This window comes from Meleagris gallopavo, chromosome 1 (genome assembly GCF_905368555.1).
Source record: "Meleagris gallopavo chromosome 1, MGAL_WU_HG_1.1, whole genome shotgun sequence".
Taxonomy (NCBI): domain Eukaryota; kingdom Metazoa; phylum Chordata; class Aves; order Galliformes; family Phasianidae; genus Meleagris; species Meleagris gallopavo.
The window spans coordinates 11835745-11860934 of NC_139404.1; the positions used below are offsets into that span (position 1 = coordinate 11835745).

Below are 25190 nucleotides of genomic sequence, written 5' to 3' on the forward strand. Positions count from 1 at the left end.
TTATTAGCATTCACAGACAGAACAGGAAGATCGTCCCTGCCCACTGCATAATACTTACCACTGTTTTTCAGGAAGAGCTACTGAAGTACATTGCTTGGGTTGCTTCCAGCCTCCCTTACGTATGGAATCAGATTTTTAAATACAAGTACATACCACATGAATAGGAGTTGACCTCCAACATTTACTTTCATTTGGAACGTATGCTAATGAGAACATGCAATAATTAAAATACTGTATATAAATTAGAATATCACCAAAAAAGAATCCAGTTCTAATCCTTCTTCCCTACTTTCAATAGAGATGATGAGTGTGACTTATTTTGGTGCTGTTTAAATTGTAGCTGATTTTTAGTTTTTCCCTCTCCTGGGGTTAAGGAAAGGCTGAAATTCCCCATAGCCTTCAGACTTCACCTTGCCAACAGCTCTCAATCCACGTACTAGAGAGAGGAGCTTTGTGTTGTCCTTGCAAAGTCAGCAGACATTGGCTCTGATGGGTCTCAGGCATTCGATGTTTGCTGTGTTGCCCAGTGCAGTGCTGAAGGGAATGTAAAAGAAGCAAATATCTTGGTGCATCTACTGTAATAGGCAGTCAGTCTTAAATCCAGTACTCACTCAACTCCCATACTACATCGCTTCCACCATTACATCATAGACCATCCTGTAAAAATGGTCTGTCATGGTTTTTATGGTACTTATTTCTAAAAGGCAGGATTGATTTTGCCTCTCTCTGCAGCCCTCTCCACCTAGGAAACTGAGCTCTCTGGAAGGGTTGCAGAGTGCAAGACATTAAGCCAGGAAGAGCTACCGGTCATCAAGCTGAGCTACAGTTAAGCCTTAATGAATAGTCTCAAGGACATTGCATAACCCATAACAAAATCAATTTAACTTACTCTGTTCAAAGCACTTCTTTGCTAATACAACATTATTGGTTGTTTTATTAGTGAAGAAAAGTCTAGAATAAACTTAAACCTCTGTAATACATCAATAAGAGATCATCTTTGAACTGCGGTGATCATTTTTAGGAGAATTTGGACATGTGAAGTTTAAGAAAATGCTTTCCTGTGCATCTCACATATATGAAGTCTCTTCCCCCATTAACACCTCCTTCCCTGATCTTACAATCAGCATTGCTTTTTGGACCCGCTGCAGTATCTTTTTTCAGTTAGAAGTACTTTTCATGAGAGTGTCGTAAAAGACTACAAAACACCCATAAAATAGGTCTCTGCCAAGGACTCTCCTCTTCTCAGTAAAAAACAGCCATTAATGTTTTGAATATAGCTGGTGCTATTTCAGATGTTACCTGAAGAGATGTACAGCTACAGACTAGAAAAGTAAAAATCTGACCCAGTTTGTTTCTAAGAATATTGCAGCTGACTTCAATGGGATCAGTATTTCTAAGTTTTAAGGTAGGAAAGTCTTTTGACTGGCAGGAATAGCATGTTTATCCTAGCATCTTGCTTACCTGAGGAATCATTGTTTATTCAACTCTTCCTGCTTGCTCATCAGTTCACCATCAAAAAGCAAAGTATATTAGTTAAGCATAGCCACATCACTGAATTTGATCACCTTTATCTTTCATAACAGAATATGCTAGAAGTATCTGCTCAAGATTACTCCCATATCCTGCAGCAACTGTCCGTCTCTTACGAGCTAATTTGGGTCTTTTGCAACTGTGTTACATCATCAGCATACCAGTGTGTAATACTGAGATTTGCCGTACCTCAGTTTTGCAGTTATTTCTGCAACTTTAATTAATGGGCAATTAAGGTGGCTTTCCAAGGATGTTTTCCACATGCTGTTTTAATGTGCTCTTCTTCAAGAAACAAGTATCAGTATGACTGTATCATCTAGATTATTCTTAATCATCAGCTTCATGTGAATTTGATCGTAGATGTCCATGATGCTTTTTCCATCTCTACACGTTGTGTTGAATCTGTCTGTTTCAGTTAGGCATAACTGTCACTTCTCCCAGTCTTTGTCTTTCAGCATGATGCACAGTGGGACTGGAACCAGAAAAGATCACTTGCAGTTTCTTTCTCCTGCAACCAGTTCCTTGTCTTGTGACAAATTACTTTGGAGTGAGGGACTGGAACTGATAGAAACTTTGTAAATACTTATTTTTTTATTCTTTTATATTTTGATGTTCTAAAGACATTCTTAATGTGTACCAGTGCTAAATATTCCTTAACTCTCAACCGCTTCTTAATCTATGCTGACATCCAGGCCAAACTGTCAGCTCAACTCCTGTTGTCTTTCCTCACTCTTTAATTTCTTGTCTTTTCCCCAAATGTCTCTGCTGCTCTGCAGAGTTCCTCTTTTAACACCTTTCTTCTGATATCTGTAGTGGTATTATATTCTTTCACCTTCTTTCCTTTAAATGAACTAGTGGACTCCATTCACCTAGCTTGCTTTCCAGCATTAGGTATCAGTATAAACCACTTACCAAGACTCTTCTTGTGGTCAGTGATGAGAGGTAATTATCTCCAGTCTGATTCACCAAAGGCAAAGGGTGAAATTCATTTACCCCAAAATAGGTGCTTTTATTAGTAGAAATCCCCTAGGATATTCAAGGGTACAATACAGGAGCGTGTCAGTGTTTGTCAGGAGTACACTTTTGAAGGAAGTGCGATTGTCTCCCTCACTGTGATTTGGTTCACGTGTCAGAATACTGAAATACCGAAATATGAACTGAAATATTTTCACATGAAACTAAAAATAGTTATCTCCGGGAGTACAAACAATTGACTTCAAACTCTGACAGGGATTCAGTCCATGGCATCAGATTAGAGTTAAAACCTGTTTGGATTCCTTCTGAACTAAATCATATCTGTATCTACTTTAGCAATATCAGCAGACTGCAGGGTGAAACTCTTGGTGCTGATGGCCCAACATCTGCATTCACTGTCTCTTTCCAGGTGCCCTGCACTGCATTCCTGTGAATGGCTGAAGTGCACTAGGTGAGCTCTTGCTGTGTGTCATCTGGTTCAGATTCAAATGAAGGAAGTTTGCTCAGTGTAAATTAAGATATTCACTTGAATCCTGATCTGAGTCAAAGCACTACTGTAAAAGTATAGTAATAGCCCAAGTTATATATATGGACCTGGCAGACAGGATACAGACCCAATGCCGTTACAGAATGGCAGCTGGAGACCACTTGAAAGACACCATAGAGACAAACACGGTATTAAGAGCATACATTTAGGTCCCTAATCCCACCCTAAAACAAGTAAGATAAATTATTCTGTATAGGAGCCTCTACTTTGAGTACAGAAGAATCCTACAAAGTTAGCTGTGTAGTTTCTAGATGGCAGTCACGTGAAATGAAGTCCATTCTTGGTCACAATTTAGATGCCTGATTCAAAGAGAGTGCTTTAAGCAGCAGAAATGACTGTAGGAGACCTTAAGCATTTATATATTCCTTCAAAAATCTTACATAAGCATCTTCTGCTCCTACAGATGCCTAGAGGCACCACCACTGTATTTGGCACAAGTACATAAGTGCTTACTACTGCCCAGGGCCCTCAGGGATGCACAAAATGGGCATCCTCAAACTTGTACCTCTTAAGGACCTCATATTCCAGGCACACCTAACACAAACCAACAGTGTGATGTGCAACACAGAGTGCAGTCATATCTTCTCTCATTCTCATCATAGCCAGAAGTGGAGTCCCTTCCGCATCTCTCCCTACATTTATGCAAGAAGTTTGGGAAGTAACCCACAAAGGATGAATTGCAAAATGGTGATTTTACTGCTCAGTTTTTTTGTCTGTCCCCCTACATGTAAATTGCTTGAAAATCAGTTTCTCCAAAGCTCTGCAGATAGTCAAATCTGAGGTATACAAACAAGGGAAAGGAGTAAGCATTTTAATATGAAAGTCAGGTGGCCTATAGTGCACCTGGTTTCTCTCTGTCTCATATACTCTCCTTTGCTCAAGCTGTTCTATTGAGGACCATCTTGAATGTTGTGCTTTTACAGTAAAAACCCAAACAAACCCATATGTGCTGTCCCCGAATACACTGAAGCAGCACATTGGTAAATACCCATTTTGAAATGCCTTTCACAATAACGTGCAAATTACATACCTTGCAAGAGTCACAATTTAGAATAGATCTGCAGTGTTTTCAGAAGACATTAAAGCTATTGCTGTCAGTAAGTGCTTTCTGTATTCCCTTCAGAAATGTTTCAAGAGATTTTCTGAGAGCTTTGTTACCACAAAAAACTTCATCTGTCTATGTGCTTTAAACTGGCAGATTGCTAACACCAATCTATCATATTAAAAATCTTAAGTAAAATAATATACTTCATGACAAATAATAATAAGTTAGTTAAGATTCCTTAACATTCCTTAACATTGTTAAGGAAGAAGAGCCACACTCCAAGTATTGGTTTTCTTAATACCTGAAAGTATGGACAAATATCCACTGAATTTCTAGAGAGTCTTTGGTGCTGGCACCAAGCTCTAGTGATAATGGGAAACTGGTTATGAACAGGCTGCAAAGTACTGAAAGCAGAGCTACGAAGAGAGGAAATGGAGGTTGAGTCAGAGTTTCTGAGAAGTATTCTGCGCTTCTTTCACTCCATTTAAAGCAGCTGAAAAATGTTTTGTGTTTTTTTTCACGTAAGTTTATAGCTTATTCTAATTGATATGGTGGGACACTGCAATAAGCTGTTTCTGGCAAGTGTAAGTGCTTGGTAAAGAGGATTTAAGTTAACTTTCAGTAGTTAGTATATTGACTTTTGGCTAGTATAGTCAAATAGTAATCATTTCTGGTGGAATTTATTTTGACATTATTTTTCAACACTGCAATAAACCTCAGGTCTAAAATTGTTTATATTTTGTACAGCAGTTAATAAATCAGACTGAATTTGCAAATGTTCTGCTATTCTCATGCTCCACCTCTATTCGGCAGAACCAAAGAGATTTTTCATTCACTGCTTTCAAGGTTTCTAGAATTAGAAGGTTGCTGCTGATTTTAAGACATTCTGAGGCATACCTGGTTGGTTTGTCAGCAACCATGTATTAGTTCAGTCATTGTAGCTATTAATCAATATCATGGAAATTGTGTAAGTATAGCCTTTATAAATCTGCCCATTAGTTATGAGGTATGGTTATTGCTGAGTAATGAAACAGTGGCCAGAGGAAAATGCTGGTGAAGCCACAGCTGTATTTCTCACAGGATGCTTTTGTTGCATCGCTTCATGCTCATTCATCCAGTGACAACTGCTCTGGATGTTTGTGCATTTGTTCCACAACCGCCTCTGTTATTCCACAACTCATTCATAACTAATCTGCAAACCCTCATTCCCTTCTCCTGGCCTACCTGCAGGACTCCTTGAAGTGCACACATGGTTAGATATGGTGGTGAGGCAGGACAGCTTATCCTCTATGCATTTTCCAGGATTTTTAGTGTTTAAGACACATTAAAATGTTCATAGTTTTTGCAGCGGATATGTGTCAGAGTTACTTTTGCCATTGGTATTAATTTGACCATTTTACTGTTCTTTCTGTCTTCTTACCATTGTTAAAACTTTCCTACCAGGGCTTCTTTTAAATGAGCTATATGAGCTAAATGTTGTCTCTCTGTAGCTTCTACATATTCTAATCCATTGCAGAGCTGAATATGGAACAGGCAGAACACTAGGACTCAGAGGAGTTGACATCTTCCATGAGTTGTCCCTACAACCTGCCTTGGGACATTCAGACAGCTAGCACTACCAAGCCCTCATTCTTCCTCTCATTTTCAGTTTGTTCTATCTGTGTGGAGAACAAACTGCCTCTTTTGTGTCTGTGCTGTTGACTAATCTCAGTTTTAGTCCTTTCTGGAAGACATAAAACAGGAGGTTATAATAGAGTACAATCATAGGATCATGTGAATTGGAAGAGATCTCTTCAAAGGTCATCTAGTTCAACCCGCCTGCAATGAACAGAGACATCTACAGCTAGATTAGGTTGCACAGAGTCTGGTCCAGTCTTACCTTGAATGTCTCCAAGGACAGGGCTTCAGATTAATCTGAGCAACAGTATGGCATATGGAAAGAGAAGTATCTTTCCAAAGTCTGAAACTTAAAAGCTGGCACAAGGGAGATTGGGAGAGGACCCTGTTATATGTAGCTCCTCAGTAAGAGAGAAGTAGACATACAGAGGCAACCACAGTGCTGTAAAGCAGAAGCACTTATTTTCTTCTTTTACAGAGAGAAGCATAGTGGTAGTCAAGTGTTTACTCAGTGTAGGAGTGTAAGTGCGCTGGGTACCTGGTTGCTAAGGTGATCCAAACAGTTACCTCTAAGGTGGTTTTGTAGAGATGTTAGAAAATGGAGTTCATAGAATCATAGAATAGAATCATAGAATCATTACGGTTGGAAAGGAGCACTAAGATCATCTAGTCCAACCATCAGTGCATCCCCACCATGCCCAGTATGCCATGTCCCTCAGTGCCGTATCTGCGCTCTTCTCGAACACCTCCAGAGACAGTGATTCCATGTCCTTGGGCAGCCTGTTACAATACCTCACCACTCTTTCCGAGAAGAAATTTTTCCTAATATCCAATATGAACCTCCCCAGTGCAACTTAAGGCCATTCCCCCTTGTCCTATTGTTAGTTCTGCATTCTTTCAGATAGAGTTGATCTTCAGAAAAGGAAAAGGACTTCTACCATATGCTGGAGCACCTGTCTGGAAGTACTTGAAGCCTGTATATTGCAAGTGATTCCATGAATTTCTGTATGAATGATAGAGCAGGTGCGGAGCAAGGGAGCAAGCATAGAGATGAATAAGAAGCAGAGGGGTGATTTTCAAAAGGTACTTTGGTCCTTGTGCTTGCTTTAGATAAAAGTTCTTGTGGATAATTTAAACTTTTGAGAGACAGAAAGTAGAAGAGGAGATTGGGTGTTGTAAGACCTCATCTAGATGAGATACCGTCTTCACTTTCTGAAATGCTGCTGCAGACTGAAGGATCATTCTGCTGGAAAAACTTTTGACTTTTTTATTTAGTTTTAGTTTTGCATGGAATGGGCACAGTGGACAAAACTGGAAGGCAGTAGTCCTCTTGGCTTTATGAAAGCCACATTTACACTGAAGGGAAGCATGTCTGTTCGCTTGTTGTTGCTTTTGGTTTCAACAAAACCCTCAAAGGATGTAATTCAAGTAATTCACACGTTTAAACAATAACAATGAATTGGGCTTATTTTCAGCTTGGCACCTGTCTTTGCAGAAGCCTGGAAACTCATTTCAGGCCTATTCTAGAAATGTCACAGGGATATTTTCAGGGCTGGTGAACTGGTCTGTTCTGCTCTTGTGCAGTCTTATGAGGCAAGCACCAGCCAGCCAGCTTACAACAGAGTTGACCATTAGCACTGGTTCTGCCACTGGGTCCTTTGGTGGTTACGGACAATTGCTTGCTGTCTCTGTGACTCCAGTTTCCCATCTTTAAAATAGGAGTGATGGTTTTTATTTCCTTTCTAAAGTGCTTTGAGATGCATCCTATATCACAGCAAAAATTCCTAAGTGTAGTCGTATATATTTTGCTCTTTCAGAGCTGTAGGAAACTATCTGTGAATCCCTGCAACCAGTGGGGGTCCCTGCAGTCATTCAGAATTGATAGCTGGGAGTCAGTGGCGATTGCACAGACATGTCCATACTCCAGAGTTGCCACTGCAGCTTGTACCGATAGCCCAAGCTAGTGCCTAGCACTGGCACTGCTAACGAGGCAGCCGTAGTAGCATGGAGCTCAGTATGCTGCTGGCTGCACCCAAGGAGCTGAGAGCAGCCCACGCTGAGCTCCACGCTGCTGCAACAGCGTCACTGCCGGTAGCTCCACTGGTTAATTTAAAGCTAGCTCAAGTATGTCTGCAGAAGCCGCAGCTAGGCAGTGACTGCGGTATAAAAAGACACCCTACAGGAGACCACAGGCAGCCAAATCTTCAGAGAAAGCATCTTACTTACATTTGAAATCAAGCACAGGCTGATGGCATGGTTTCAAACTCGCTTTACCTTTAGTTTGTTGTTCTTCATATTCTGCAGATGCAGCCATGTTCCTAAAATAGGTGAAGATTTCATTTTTCCTCCTCACCTGTCACAAATGGTGTTTTAGACTAGGATGTGCTTAAAATAGGAATTTAAATGCCTCAATTTTCATTTTGTTTGCCATTTTAACCATACATGATGCTCATCTCCTTTTTTTTTTCATCCAAAGTGTGTAGGAAGACTTAATATTGTGACAACAATGCTGAGCAGTAAGTACTATCACTGTTTTCAGAGATGGAGAAATCAAGACAGAGGAAAAGTTACCTGCCATGGCTTAAACAGTGAGTTAAGGTGTAAGAAAGGGCTGGTACTATGCATTTATTTTTTCCCCGGGGGAACCAGTGCTGTTTGGACCACGTGGACTGTATCAGTCAGCAACTCACCAATTAACCGTTGCATCCTAAGCCGTTTTTTTGCCTGGTCTCCTGTTTTTCTACACCTTATGCTAATGTTTATAAGACAAGTCTTAAGTATACTTTACAATGACATAGCAAATTAATAATAACCTAAATAATTCAGTACTATATAAAATGTACGGAACAAGCATCCTCCTAGGGTGTATCATATAAATAAAACATGGGTTAGAATGGACTATGAATGATGGTATTGTAAGAAAGGCATCTCAAAACATAAAGGAGTAATGATCACATCCTTTTCTGTTTTATAGCCTTCCTTCTTTAACATACTTTAAAAAAAAAAAAAATTGTTCCAAAATTCAAATGCTTATGGTAAAGGTATACATTGAAAAAATCTTGGTGTAAGTCTCATTAGGTGTGTTAAGTGTCAATTCATTTGACAAAATAATCTCTTAGAAAACAGTTTGCATCAGTTCAGTGCTATTTCATGGCTGATTCCTCAAAGATCTATTCAGAGTATAGAAAGAAGCCACATGATTCATTCAGCTTGTGCATATCTTTTTTATCTTGATAGAAGGATTATCTATGAAGAGATAAAGGTTTGTTAAACAAAGTATCATTAATCACTCTGTCCGGAAACATAGTCTTTGCAGGAACATGCTGTAATTTGCATTACTTTCGCTATGCCTTGCCAGTGCTGCTGGTGAGAAATAAGAAACCTGCTTTTATGAAAAGGACAGGTTTAAGATGAAAATAATTCTATCCGAAAACTATGAGAATGGTACAGAATCCTGCTGCCTGCACTCGTTCAACGGGAGAACACTGTATTTGTAATAAATTCCTTTTGCTCTGGATGAGTTCTGCATTTTCAATGAGGTTAACTTGGCAACATTCTAGTTGATTTTAATAAAAATAGCTGCTTTGAGGACAGGGAGCTGAGGTTGCCAAATTTACAGCTGCCTTGCACAATTACTCTTACACCTCCTTCAGGGCTACTTAGAACCAGTAAGCAAATTAAGTGTATCGATTGCAATTTTGTTGGACTAACCTTTTTTTCTTAAGGAATAAACTTGATTCCTTTCAGTATGTGTCTGCTCAGAGTGATCTCTTTTCTTTTCAGCCATAACACAAAGACAACATCATGGCTGGATCCACGACTTGCGAAAAAGGCTAAACCTCCAGAAGAGTGCAAAGAAAATGGTAGGTTATTAAGTTTTCGTTGCTGCTCAGAGGGGATTTGCCTTTGTGTGTGTGTCTCTCTCAGTTCTTACAAAAATCAGGCATTTGGGGGAATGATGAAAGGTGTTTAATTGCTGCTTTGGTTACAAGCCATAAGTGATACCAATTCTCAGTGTGCCATGTGTTTCTGCTTTTTATTCCCCTTTCTGATGCTATCCAAAGCTGAGGATCACAAGTGTGTTTTCTGCCTGTTGTGTGTGTGTGACTCCGGGACTGACCCTCTCCCTCATCTCCTACGGAGAACTTTGGTCTGCAGAACAGAATCCCTTTTCAGATTCTGAGCTTTTAATCTACAGGCGATTCAATGCATAAGGGAAGCTAGCAGCACCGTGGGAATATGAATATTGTTTGATTTGTATTTAAAGGTACAGTGCTATGCTGTTTAGTAGCCAATTTAAACAAAATAGCGTCTGATAAAGCACCGTGTGGGAGGGAGAAAATAGATCTGTGTCTGTCCGAGTTTGTGACTGCATTTGGGGGTACTGCGTTGTTAAGGCTTTTAAATTTATCAGTGTAAATAGCATGGGGATGCTTAGAGGAGCTGCGGCTGAAATGCAGGAGAGATGAGTTGTATATCGACTAACTCTACAAGAGAGATGGAATACACATCTCCTCAAACTACTGCTTATGCACTCAGTATGATTTTTATTTTTCCTCTAGTAAAGTTTCAGGAATCAGAATCATTTAATAAAGCCAAATTAAATATGCACAGTGGTGGATCTTTTTCTGAGGAGTTTTGTTTTACTGTTTAATACTTCAGTGTTAATTAAATGAGCCAGTTAAGAAGGAATGATTTCTAAAGAATGCTTCTTGTTTTGCTATTATGAGATATAGAGAATTAGATGCATGCATGCTATTTACATTATCTCAAAGCATTTTAGTATTTTAAACTGACTGATAGGCTTTCATGTACTGCGTCTGATTTATTTTAAATTTTTTAAAATGATTACATTGTTTAATGTAGATATTATTAATTGAAAGAAAACTCAGTGCAATTTTGGGCTGATAAAGTGTCACTGAAGAGTTGCTGGTTGTGTGAAATTTAGGGGTAATGATTTGATATAAACTGTTCCATTTTTGCAGACGACTTCTTTTTTGAAAGGTTGCTTTATTCTAAAAATCCCTTCCTTATTTCAGCAGTAATTCTGACGTTCTCTTCTGACATCAGAAATTATATGTCTGAATGATTTTGTGATGCTTATTCCAGCACTTACAACAGTAGTCCCTGGAGTAAATTCTGTACTGAAAAGTGTTACTGAAACAAAACAAGGGCACAGGAATTCTGTATTATAGATCTCTCTAATTACATATATGAAGGAATACTCACAGAAAAACCAGGAGAAAAATCTAGCTATATCTATAAAGTAACATACCATATTACTTGGAGTGAATGTGTGTTGCTTTTTCTTTTTCTTTCTTATAACTGTTATATTGAGATCACAAAAAATACTGAAATATTAAAAAATAGCAGTGTTTGATATAATTTTAAATGAAGATCAATGCATTAAAGAAACAACATTATCTTACAAATATTTGACTACTAGATTATTGAATGAGGATAGTGTTCTGGGTCATGCTGTACTTTAAAGTTACTCACCTCATTAATGCAAAGTACTTGAAGTGAAGCTTAAAAGAGTAGGAAGAGGTCTTGTACTCTTATAGAGGTTGTTCTTGCAATGTCATCCTCTTTTCCTAAGGTTCTTCAGTTGCTCAAAAATTGTTGCTGTGGTTTTCTGGTGTTTTGTTGTTTGCTTTTTTTTTTTTTTTTTAATGTCTAATACCTGCAGAAGAAAATCTCTTAAAAATGCCTTAAAATGACTATACCTTGCTCTGAGGTCCTCCGCCATGGTGCTTGTTACAGCACACAGGGGTATGGAATTTTCAATTAGATTTAATGTCAGATCAAGGAGTAACACATTTAAGCTACAACTTGGTTATCTTATTTATATCAAACATCTTTTCTGTTACATTTCATGATTTATTATGGCACATTTTTACTAAGAGATACAAAAATTTAGAACATGCTGAGATAGGAAATGATACGTAACGTCCTTCCATATCGCTATCTGCATAGCTTGTGTTTTCATCGACATTTCTTTTGCAACATTTGAAACTTGTATTGATTCCCTGAGATATACTATTATGCTCTTATCATCTATCAGATCCTGCCATCAGGTTTTCATCTAAACAACCCAACTTTCATATTCTCTTTCTGTGCAAATCCTGCCAAATCCTTCTTCATTCTGCCACCAGCACACCATCTCCACCCCTGACAAAGTCTGAGCAGTGTTTAATATTTGAGTCCTCCTGATGTTTTGGTCTAACAGTACTGAAGACCCCCTCTGCTCCAAGCATCTCCTCTCCTCTACTTTCAGCTCTTCAGTGTTCTTTTGCCGAAAACTAATTTTCCACATATCCCAGCATTCCATACGTGCAAATCTCAGTGCTTGCTCACTTCTATTTGAAAGTCTGAACTAACCTTCCAGCACATCCTTCCTCTTGGAAGAAAATTTGACATCTTTTCCAAGAGACTGACAAGCTCTACCAAGTTGAGCTTTCTCTGCCTTCACGCTGTGAACTCCTTCTGTTTTCCTTTAATGACAGACACTGCTCTTACCCCCTTTGTAGGTCAGGAGGTTTTAAGGGCTGATTTTTATTTCTGTCTCTGTCATGACCTTCTGAGTGAGTTTCAGCAAATTACTTTGACTTTTTCTCCATCAGATCTACTTAGATGGCAGTTCTTTGAAGCAAGAACTGCCTCTTTCCTTGTTTGTATGGTGCTTGAATTTTGTAACAGCAGGAAAGAGAAATGGCTGGCAATACAAACTGGAATATTTTACACATTTCTGGTATTTTTCAGAAAGTCTTGACTTTATTTTTTTCTGTCCTGAAAATAAGATTTAAAAAATTGGATTTGTCTGGTTGGAATACTTCTTTTAAATTTTTTCACATGAAAAATCATAGAATCGTAGAATGGTTGACCAGTATTTGTCTGCAGATAAATGTAGTTCTGCACGCTGTAAGCCAGATTCCCTGGTTGCTACATTTTACATAAAATTATAGCACATAGCAGACTCCTCAGATGTGCATTCTTACAGCTATGTCGTGTGAATGGTCTACTAACAGAGTCTGTTCTTTGGGAAAGAATATGGAAAAGAAGTACAAGTCCTATAAGGCAATAAAGTGTAGTCTAATATGGAAATGAGCTTAAATGACAGATCTGTTAGAAAGTTTAATTTTGATTAAGAAATGAAGTAATTTAATTTTTCAAATTCTTTAATCCATTTTAGGAAAAATTCCATTCTGGAGAAAATTGGGGATTAAACATCTGTGGAAATTTCCTGAGATCTGAAAATCACATTTCACTTAGTTCATTTCTAATCCACTCCAATCAGGAGTCTCCATGACTCTTACTCTTCTCTTTCTTTTTATGCCAACCTCCTATCGCCTGCGTCTTCATTTTCAAACACAAGTAGAGTCAAAACTATAAATAAAGCTTTGATTTCACCTATTATTCATCTGTCATGTGCCTTTTCAGCTACTCTATACCGACATACTTGACTGAAAAGAGCGATGTTTATTTAGGTGAGGGGAGTTGCCTTTTGACTTCATTGACTGTGCATACCAGCTCTATTTTTAACAATGAAGGGGCACAGACATGTTTCATGCATAAATACCTGGTACTTTCAACCTCCATATACCTGTACCTTGCCACTTCAGGGCATGTAGGACTTTTCACTCTAACTGAAGAGTTTTCTCTCACTGTTTAGTGTGGCACAAGTGGTATCATCCAGATAGCCATGAATTCAAGAACTCAGTTCTTCTTCCATCTTCAGGCCAACTTCATCACATTGATCAATCATCACTAAACATCTCAGATCCTAATCTCTCTTTCTCCAATTTAATTTAAAAAAAAAGAGAAAATTGACAATTTATTGCTATAACTGATTTTTTAATTCTTGATATATTTATTATGCCAGAAAACAAAACAAAACAAAACAAAATCAAAAACTTGAAGGTGTATGTTAAATTCCAAATCATAAGGATGGTCTCTGACTAGGCCATCTGCAATCTCAAAGTAGTAACTGTCTTACAAATGCAGGAAGCATTCATATGAGTACACAGGTCCACTTTTCCTTACTTTTTTCTAAAAATTTATGCAGTACGTTTTTAGCTGGAAACATCTCATGTGAGACACAGGAGCACCTTTTTCTTTGTTAACCTCTTTAAAAAGTGTTAAGAATTAAGAAAAAATTATTATAATATGATTTTGTGTTATCAATGCCTTAATGCTAAGTCTCAAAATCTCACAATTTAACATACAGTCCCATTTCATGTTGCTGATCTAAGCTACTGCCTTGCCATTTTTTGCATACCCCTGCATACTAATACTAGAAATAACTGAAATCCTGCAGTTAGTCTGCATTTGATCATTTTGCTTGTTTCCAGTAAGTGTTCTTCCTCTCTAAACCATCCAACTCTGGTAGAAAGACAGATTTTCAGAGATGGAAGAAAGTTTATATGGGCAACTCTGACTCTGTTGTTATATCTCCACAAATGCAAAACAGGAATACCAAAGAAGTATTTTCTCAAATTTCACCAGGCTTTGTTAAAATTAATAATTTTTCATATCATTAGATTCTTTGATTATTGTTAAAAAAAAAAATAAAATCTAATACTTTCTCACCATATTTAGATTTAATACATCCCATATTTCTTTTTAAGAAGTTAAACCACAAAACAAACATTTCTTTTTCTTATTTTTCGGATTTCTTTTAGTTTCTCTGCCATGATTAAGCTACAAAATGTCTATGTTTGCATACACCTCCTTCCTTTTAGCAAGTACAAGTGGCTCTACTGTTAAATCTATGCATAACTCTACCGAAATTACCACTCTTAAGTAAATCACAAGCATAATAAGAAATTATTTGTCATTGTTTATCTGATTCTTCATCATCATGTTGTAAGATGTCATCTCTTTATATTTTCATTTTGTAGATGCACTTGATGTGTGCTATTTTTATGAGTGAAGCATTAGTTCTTGATTCTTACATTGTTTTCACTGGCAACCAAGATGTTAACTTGTCTTGTATGGATACTGTTTGTGCATTCCAGTGCCCACTAGTGGCAGTGTGTAGTAGCTAAATACTCGTCTGCAGATAAGTTTTCATTTTACTGAAGCAGTAGTAGCCTTGCATTTGAAACCAAATTTCTGTTTTCTGGTGAAAAGGAGTTGGGGACTTTTTGGTGGGTTCGGCTGCATCTGTAGCAGAGATTTGCAAAAGAGTACAGGTAGGGGAAGATGTGGAAGGAGGAGGAAATAGCATACCATGCTGATTGGGCAAAGCATCAGCAGGACATCTTGTAACTACAAATCAAGCCCTTGTTTCTATTGAATGAATGGAGCCCAGTATGAGCTGAGAGAGGATGCTAGGAAGCTTTTGGGCTTTTTAAGAGCCCTGTGTGACCCTGAATACTGTCTCTTTCAATATGATATTATGCTTGTTGCTACTCTCTAATTTTTCTGTAAGTTGTAAAAATCTTTTTTTTTTTTTTTTTTGCATGTTTATGGGGTTATTTTTGTTTTGCTTTCTTTTATTGCTTTTTTGTTTGTTTTTCTTTGTTTTTTAAGTTGCTTCTGAAAACTTCCTTAAGGATTCTCCGGTATTTTCTACCAGAAAGCCTGAGCAGCAGCTGAGCCAGGGGACTAGGTTGTGCTCTCACATCTTTAGCAGCACACTGCAGTCTATTTATTTTACTTATAGAATTATTTTAATTTCTGACAGTCTTTTGAGGTCACTTTTTCTTTCTGTGGGAGAACATGATAAAAATTCCACCAGAAAAAGTAATGATCACATAGTGTCAAAAATCAGTCATTTACCAGAAGATGAGTAAATCAAAACATAAAAAGATGAATAGCCAAAATACATCATTCTGACAAAGATTTTGCATAACTTAAGAAGAAACAGCCTCAGTTCTTCCGAGATTACCTTATGTCATTCCATCCACTTCCAGCCTTCCTGTTCTCTCATTCTCTCAGGCTCTCACAACCCTTTGTGGGTTCCCCAAGTTCCAGGACAGCCTGCAAGCTCTGAGCAGGCTGGGCTGGGCCATCTGCTTTGCTCCCATTGTAACGTGCCTGGGTGCAGGAGCACCTATAAAGCATCTTCCCCTTCACATTTGCTGATTTTTACATGTCATTTAATGTGTTTATCTTTGAGACATCTGTGACTCAGCTAACTAGCAATAGATTCAGACTTCAACAGACAGACAGTATGAACACACAGAGTTAATTTGCCTCAGACACCAAAGTGGAAAGAGATATCAGCTTTGGAAAAGTGTTTTTTCACTTGATCACAATAAAAATTCCTAGAATTATACATGTCATGATTGATATCTAATGTTAAGCACTAGTTTGTTCCATTTTGTTCACATTTGTTCCATTACAATCAAGGGCCTACAGCATTTTTATTTTAAACCCTATTTCCAGAGAATTATATTTGATGTTGGTGAGGATAGTCTCTTTTTCAAACTTCGAACCGGCATAGATTGTTGCCTTTAAATTCTGGGATGTTGTTGGTTATTAAATAGGTCAGTATATTAAATAATGTTTTTATATGGGATGATACATCGTGACATATAAAAAGACCTCCACCTACTTTGTTAGCAGTGCATATGGGCGCTTTTTCAAGAAAACTGTCTTGGAGAATTTTAGCTCAGTGTTCGTTTAAAACATACAACTAAGCTACAGATGATAGGATTGCTAAATAAAGGCCACAGCACCCATTTCTAACAGAGTTTTCTGTCCATAGTATGTGACAGCCATGCAATTCACAAAAAGCTAGTTAACCTCTGTTATGTTTTATTGTGGGTTTTTTTGTCCTGATTTAATAAAGAATAGCTGTCTACTGCACTGAAAGACTTTCTGTGTAGTCATCTGTCCATTTCACAAGAAAGTGCAGAGATATTCAAAATGAGTTTAACTCTTCACTGAAGCTGTTTGGAGGCTGTACTCTAAATACGACCTGGTATTTTCCATGGAAAATACAGGACTGTTTTGTCTCAATATGTACACATTAAGTGATTGCCAGCAAGAGAGGAAGTTTGGGATGGATGACAGATGCCCAAAGGAGTTGCTCTCCGTGAAGGGACAAGCAGGGATTTCCCTGTTGTAACGGATCAGGTACTGCTGCAGCATCTGATAACTGATTAGAGACCTATTTTTTTTAATTTTAAAACACATAAAATTTCTCTATTACAGCCTGGAAAAGATACTGTGCTGTAAGTGTGAGAAACATTTAGTAAGCTCCTCTGCCAGATGGGGTGCAGAATATAGTGTCAGATTAATCAATCCAGAGAGAAAATATGAGAGCAACAAAGAGCATGACATTGTCCCTAGACATTTTAACCTCCTCCTCTGGGATGGGTTGAGTTGCTGTGCCAAGAACTGTTGGTTTTTTTCCCAAGGGCAAGTAAACAGTGCTTGCAGGGTTGAGCTGAGAGTGCCATGCACAGATGAGTAATTTTTTAAAACTGCAAGTTTTTAAAACTGCTCTGCAAATGCTTTTTAATTCAGGCATCAAAACCCTTCCTACTCAAGGCCTGAGTCACTTTTGGGTAGAGACTGCCCATCGCACACTCCTGCCTGGTGGCTTTGTGATACGAACAAATGACTAGGAATTAGGAAATTGATTGACAGACTACCAAATTCATTTTCAGTTGTGACTTAAATCCAGGTGTTTCCAGTTGATAAGAATACTGCACTTTTAAACCACAGAGTTATTACTTAGTACTCTATTTTGCAATGTACTAACCCTTTTTTTTAAACAGCATTTAATGCCATCAGTTTTGTAATGGATCTGTCATTACTTGTAATAATATTGATCACAGTAAGTTTTTCTGCTATTTAAGTACATGCTTTTTTTTTCAAGTTGCTTTTTAAGTTTTGAATCTATTAAATAATAAGAGGAAATCTCTTGAACATTTCTAACCATTTGAAGGGCATTTTGTGCTGGCAATGCCAGCTGGAAATTCACTGACTGAAAAAAAACCTTCAGTGGTGAAGTCACAGTAATTATAATAAAAATAAGAATGGAGGGTTCTTCATTAGTAGTTTTTGTTTGTCTGGGAATTCAGAAGATACTTCACTGGACAATCTGGTTGCAGTGACACATATTCTGAGAGAAAATCCTGTTCATCCTTGAGTAACACTGAGGACAGAAGACTCTTCCACATGTCCATACTTTGGGTTGCCCATGCCTTGGGGCCAGCCCTAGGCAACCTGCTGGAATCTCTCCAGGAGAAGCCTGAGGTGCAGGAGTGCTTCCTTGAAGCTTGCTTGTCAGCGTGATAGATAAGTCCTTAAGTTGTAATGGACTATTAAGTATTGCGTTGCTTTCAGAGCCATTACAGTTTCTCATTATAGCAGATATACAAATCCCTGTGGAGTATTAACCTTAATCTTAAATAGAGCTAATAATTGCAAGGACAAGAATGAATAAAAGTAAGAAAGAATGTCTATTTTCTTTGATTGTTTAGCTAGTACTTGGCTGTTGTGTGCTCAGTGCTCCCACTACTCACCTAGATTATGTGTTCAAGTGGGAAGATCGCTAGGACCCACAGAGTCCCTGCCTGAATAGGTACTGTCAGACTGACAGCAACTTGCAGAGACAAGATTGTCTCATGATCTTAGATGTGGAAAAGCACAGGCTTTCATTCAAATTAGTTCATGACATTACGAAAAGAAATCCATTCAAGTGTTTTATGAACTGGTGTCCTGTAAGCATATCATTTGTGTGGCTGGGAAACTTGCTTGTAAGACGCTCTGAGATTCTGAGCTATGAAGTTATATTGTTGATATATGGTTCCCTTAAGGTTTAAATGTTTATTAAAGCATTTAGAATAAATATCCACTGTAAAAGTGCAGTACGTTCATTAGTGATATAAAATGTAATGAACATTTATTTTAAATTGCAATAGGTTTTGATTTGTAAAACTTTTGCAAATTATTATTTGATCTCAGAATAAAATAAACACATTTATCAATGACGAACTTCTAAACATGGCCAGAAAGCTGAAGCTAGCATGTTAGTGCAGCTTGAACTACTGAAATAGGACCAAGGCTACATGACCACCACAAAATGGATATTTTGAGTGGCAAAATGAATGGCAGTTTGAGTTTCTGCTGGTTCCACTGTAGCTCCTCACATTCAGTTTCTAATAGCATCCCTTTTTCACTTTGCTGCCAAGTTAACTAGCTAAGCTTAAGTAGTTTTCAGCTGGAATGCATAATGAAATTTAGAAAAGGAGGGAGAGAGATTTTTAAGCTCATCTGGAAAAACAGGGACAGAAGTTTAACAATTCACATTTTAACGAGCTATAAATTGAATTGCACTCACCACTGAAGCAGGTAGCAAATCTCTTACTGACTGCATGAGGTTGATTTTTGCCACCAAAGTACAAACGTTTCATGGTGGATATTCCAAATTGGAAAATTCCTAAAGAAACTCGTTTCACATAGAAAAGAATTCATAAGGTCGTATTTGGCAAAGATTGTTCGCAAGGCCTTAGTGCAAATGAAGAACAGAAGGTTGAAATTTCTTCTGAAATATTATTTAATCATAAATAGAAATCAGACTACATGATTTTTAATCCTATTCTCTCTATAGCCTTAATCCTTCAGTCCTTGACCTCTAAATGGCAATGAAGCATGATACGTTAAACAAAGGAGACTTGTGGAATTATACTCATTACAGTATGACCAGCTAGCCACATTTTTATTGTTTCTCCTTCCTCTGGCTTTTTTATGAAATCTCTTGTTTTTAACAGAGATCATTAATTAAAAAGGAATAGCAATCTTCTCCTTTTTAAAAATTAATCTTCATAATGGCCTTATTTTAAATTTCTTCCAGAAGGTCAGCAATCTCACTGCATTTAAAGTAGAAAGTGATATGATGTTCTTGACTGGAAAGTCTGCCTTGTTGTACAGACCTACTGGATATTTCTAGGCAACCAGTTCAAAGCATATTGTTACTACAGAGGAAATTGAATGGCTCACTAATAACTCTAATAACACTCACTGGTTTTCAGATACCTTAAAAGGGAGGTTATTTGTCATTTTTTTTGACATTCTTTGATTGCTCTTTACATATAATACAATGTATCTATAGATCAGTGAGGATGAATGCAAACTTATCTGTGCATTAGCAATTGAGTTTCACAAAATACACAAATACCACAGGGTTTCTCTTGAGATTGTCCCCCTCTACTCAGCTCTTGTGAGGCCCCATCTGAGGTACTGCATCCAGGCCTAGGGCACCCAGCACAAGAAAGACATGGAGCTCTTGGAACGAGTCTAGAGGAGGACCACTAAGATGATCAGAGGGCTGGATCACCTCTCCTATGAGAAAAGGTTGAGAGAACTGGGCTTGTTTAGCTTTGAGAAGAGAAGGCTCTATGGAGACCTCATTGTGGCCTTCAAGTACTTGAAGGGGGCATATGAACAGGAGGGGGAACGGCTCTTTACAAGGGTGCATAGTGATAGGACAAAGGGGAATGGTCTTAAACTGAGGCAGGCCCATCTCTGGAGGCGTTCAAGGCCAGGCTGGATGTGGTTCTGGGCAGCCTGGTCTGGTGGTTGGCGACCCTGCTCATAGCAGGGGGGTTGAAACTAGACAATCTTTAAGGTCCTTTTCAATCCAGGCCATTCTATGACCTAAAATTCACTGTATTTACAGCTTTCTGACTCCCATTTTCTTTTTTTTTTTCCCTTTTTTTTTTTAATTTACTTTTTTTTTTTTTTTAATATATATATATAACATGCTTTACAAAAGGTCTCAGTAATTTGGCTTTTGTAAGTTCTGAGTTCTGTGCTTTGACTCCAGCCCAGTCTCCTCAAAGTGAGTGCTGGAGTCCTCGTTAAGTAGAACTGGAAAAATCTGTCTCAGCACTATGTTCCGTATTTAAGTTTTGACAGGTAAAACAGCACTTTACCTGTCTTTCCTGACAAATACCCTGCAAACCCAGTGGCTGATAAGCACTGTTTGTATGAAACAAAAAATACAGCGGTACAGTTTCAAGCTTTCCTCCCAAGTGGAAGGAACATGTAGGTGTTTAGTATGTGGATTGTGGCTGCTGCAAAACAGTTGGGAACAGCAGAGCTGCATTTTCAGTATTCATACTGGAAGGCTTTGGAATAGTGACTATAAAATGTGAAAAGTATAAAAGCATAGATGTGTAAAATTCAATGCAGACTGCATAAAAAGAGATTTGGATTTGTGATGCTTTAAAATACTGAAATTGTTTCAGCATAGAAACATAAAAAGGAAAAAAATCTCCCCAGGTCTGAGAAAATTCTTGAGTCTAATAAAGGTGGGGGTAAAGGACTGGTGTGTCCAAGCAGATGCAGTCATCTCTCAGGATTATCACCGATAATTTTTAAATCTAATTAAATTATACAGACTACAGTCTAATGTTTAATCAAAATAATTATTTCTGATTACACATTGTGGTGAAATAGTACATTTTTGTTGCCTATGAAACTGTGAAAATGAAGAGCAGATACATTTTTCTTCTTTCCAGCTGGATTTCTGTAATGTAATTTCTCTTAAGTACTCCCTGATTTCTCCATTTTATTTTCTTTTTTCATATGCAATTTGTAATTGTAGCGTACCTTTTTTATTATAAAGCATACTCTTGTGACATGAAGGTTCTCCCTTAAAGAACATCATTCTACACTTTCTACTCCTTTAAGAAAATTTCAGTGATTCCAGTTTTCCTGTTATGGAAACAGAAATGCTCCATCCATTTGGGTCCAAGGGAAAGATGAGGACAGACCCCTTGTCTGTAGGAGCAGGACAAAGGATAAACAGCTGGGTTTAACAGGGGTCTTTAGGCTATAGGCTATTGCTGGTTATAGCCTCCGTTGGTATTCACTAAAACTGCCATATTTTTCTGGTGGTCCACTTTGTAAAAAGCAACATATCAGTGTCTTTTCTGCTCCTCATTTGTCTGTGGCCAATTTCTATGTCATGATATTTCTACTTGGGGATTTTGTCACTACCACTATCTGAACTATTTTGCCTCTTCAAAATTCAGAGAATATGACTGGATTTGGAAGGTGTACATTAATACACAAGACAGAGCACTGTTGCTCTGATGAGTACTGAGAAAGATAGAGAAATACCTTAAACTTTATGACTACCCAACTATTAAAAGACATTATATTTCAGTTGCTACAAAAGAGGCTTTCAAAGTTGTTTAAACTTTGAGTTTTATCCCCTTTATATTTTTGTTTTTCAAATGTGTGAAGCATTTTGTGACCTTATTTCTTCTCTTACACTTCTTTTTCTCATGCTTCCCTATGACATCTGGTTAGCATATATCTTCATAGTGCATTTGACATCTATCAAGTAGTTCAGATTACTCATTAAATGTAGGTGTTAATTTTTGAGAAGTCAAATTTTATTTTTGGATTTCTGCTGGTCCAGTGTTCTCTTTTGTTTTGCTGGCTGAAATGGAATCAAATACATACTTTTAAAAGAGTAGACATTAGCCTAGTAAGAAGTAAAAGAAAACTTTTTTTCCCCCAAGTATTTATCCTGACAGCTGTGAATAGCTAGTAGCTTAAGGAACTTAAAAAATAACTGAAGTATCTCTTCAGTCTGTACCATCCCTAGGTAAGAATAAGAAGAACTGCAATGAATTAATGTTAATATGGGAAGGTAATAAACATACTTTCATGTATTACTCAAGCATCTGTAATAATGAGTGATGTTCATACAAGAGAAAAGATAGCTAGAAAAGCTGGCTGACAAATCATATTGATCAATTTTTACGCTAATATTGTAAAAATCATGCAGATTATTTTTTTTAAGAAGCCCAGATAGACTATCCATTAGTTAAAAGAGGCAGGGTAATGCTCCAAAACCCACTGAATGGCTTTTGCTGAAATCCACTTACGTGGAAAGATATTTTGTCTGTAAGAAGGAGGTTTGCCTTTTTCTCAGTATAGGCTCCAGTTATTGATCGACTTGAAGGGTTTCCTATTCAGATGAGGAGCGTGCTTTTGGAGATTTTGTTTATGCAACAACAAATATTGCAATTATGTCTTCATGAATATTCATTCCAGAGAGAACAATGTATATTCTGATGGCAGAAAATTTGTGTTCAAACACTGTTTATTCTGGACTGTGTATGTATTCATGATAAGTTTTCACTTCTAATGGATTTTCAAAGAGTGTGACAGCAGTCATTGACAATTACATCATGTCTGATAGCCAAACTGCATGTGTGCTGGCTTTCTTCCCATGATTATTGGAATGCTTAACAACAAACAAAAAATCAATACGCACAAACATTTCTCTGCCATCCATAATGTCTGAGATACTGTTCTACTTACATTTTCTTTGTTTCTTCTTGAGTTTCACAAAAATTTAATAACTTTTTCTCTCTTCTGAATGTTCTTACTAATGACCTGACTGGTAGAAAGCCCACCTAGGATCCTAGATTTAGAATATTTTTGTTACTTACTTCACTTCTTCATCTGAGAAAGATTTGTACTGTTAGATTCCTATTCCTTTTCTGGGGTAGCAATTGTGCTCCATTTTGGCACAGTAATTGTCAGATACTGTTATTACCCCAAAAAAGGGGAAATGACAGAGCAGCTATCTATATAACCTTCCCAAACTGACCCCCACATGGGCTTCCTACAGGCTGCAGCTCCTCAAGCACTGTCCCCTTGGGCAGCAGCTCCCCCAGCCCTCCTGGGCTCCTCTCCGCAGACTGCAGCTCTGGCCCCTGCGGTGGTATCCATGGGCTGTGTACCATGGGCTCCTACATGGCTGCATGTGGAGATCTGCTCCGTGTTGTGCTCATGGGCTGCAGAGGGACAGCCTGCCCCACCATGAGCCTCTCCTGCTGGGAGTTTCTGCTCCGTACCTGGAGCACCTCCTGCCCTCCTTTGGCACTGACCGTGGGGGCTGCAGGGCTGCTTCTCTCCTATTTCTCTTCCAGCTGCTGTTACACAGCAGTTTTTTCCTTTCTTTAACCTGCTTTCCCAGATGCATCCAGTGTCACTCATGGCTCTGGTCTGACATGGGACAGCACTGGGCTCTGCTCAGTGGCAGCCTAATCTAGCTGTTCCTGCCGTTCTGATCACTGTATGTTCTGAGCCACTAGTTCTCTGTTTTGCTATTCTGCTCTGCTGATGTGTACAGAGATCATACTGATGTTGCTGTAGGGAGCTATATAGGGAGAGTAGAATATTGAAATTCATTACTATCGTGTGCAACTGAGAGATGTTTGAGTGGGAATGCTGCCCTTCCTTTTTGCTGTTGTGCTGTGCCTTTGATATGCCTCAGTAACCATCAGCTGAGATTTTGTACAAATTTGTTCTGAATTTGTGATTGAAATACTGCCACCATAAATTTGATCCTTCTGAGAACTGAGACTCAGCTCTTATTTTTTAATCATTATGTGTGGCCAAGTACTATTTCAGCTTTGCATATATTCATGCACACCAAATTTTGCAACACCAAGAAAAGCAAGATAAGCTGTAAAACTGATTGAAAGAATGGCGGATGTTTTCTCGCTAGTTCTCGTCCTATGCAATGTATTCCCTTCTCTGTAAATCTTTGAGTTTAAAGCCAGAGACATATTTTCTCCACAAACCTAAAGTGTTGCCTTCGGGAATTTCTCATCAAAGAAGCTGAACTATAAGGAACGCTGTGATCAGCTGTTCCTGGACCGCATAACTCATACAACGTGGACTGTTGTCATGCTGTGATGAGAGTCCCTGATGAGATATGCCAAATTCTTCACTACTTCTTAAGTTAAAATAATATATGGCTAACACTGAATTGAAATGAATGTGGAATACCTAACATAGCTTGCATTCTACAGAACGTTGCTACTGAGTGGGGCTTTTTCCTAATGTTAAGTTTATTCTTCACTGTACAGTCATATGTATTCTTTAACATAAAAAGAAAAGCTTGGAAAATAAAGCCAACTTGCTCAAACTTTTGGTCAGAATGATACACTAGGCCTTTCTCTACCTTGCAGTTCTTTTCAGTCTTTACAGTTTTCATAGGCTTCAGTCAAAATCGTGAAAATACAATCCTTTAAAAAGTGTTACTATGTCTATCTGACAGTAGAAATCTTTTGTGTCCAACCATACATGTGATGGTGACTGGAAAGACTAGGTATCTATAGTTTTAAAGCTGCTTTTATTCCTGGACAGATGAAATCTGGTTTTCATTTTATTTTACCTACTACTCTTTTTTTGTTGTTCTGAAAAATTATCATTATGATATTAAGTGAATGAGGATTGTCTAAATCAGAATGGAATTAGAATTAAAATTCTGGAGATTTTTTGTGTTTCGAAAGCTGAAAGAAAGTTGGGCCTTGTGCTGAACAGAGATAAATTCCTACTTTACACATAATGAGGAAAACAAAATAGGAACATAAGGTCTTCTCTGCTGGCTCAGAATAGCTCTCTGCCTAACCTGTGTCCTGTGTCTAAGTACAACTTAGAGCAGATGGTTGGGAAAAAACTATGAGAAGCCAAGCAGATATA

At 37.9% G+C, this 25190-nt stretch overlaps 1 protein-coding gene across 11 annotated transcripts in view; it reads left to right on the forward strand.

The window, feature by feature from the left end:
* Positions 1–25190, forward strand: part of MAGI2 (membrane associated guanylate kinase, WW and PDZ domain containing 2) — a 710219-nt gene that overhangs the window by 470123 nt on the left and 214906 nt on the right. For all 11 annotated transcript variants that reach the window (XM_085216633.1, XM_085216640.1, XM_085216656.1 and 8 more), the window contains one exon: positions 9498–9577. In XM_085216633.1, the coding sequence (XP_085072759.1) occupies positions 9498–9577 (80 nt within the window). The remainder of the gene's footprint in view (positions 1–9497; positions 9578–25190) is intronic.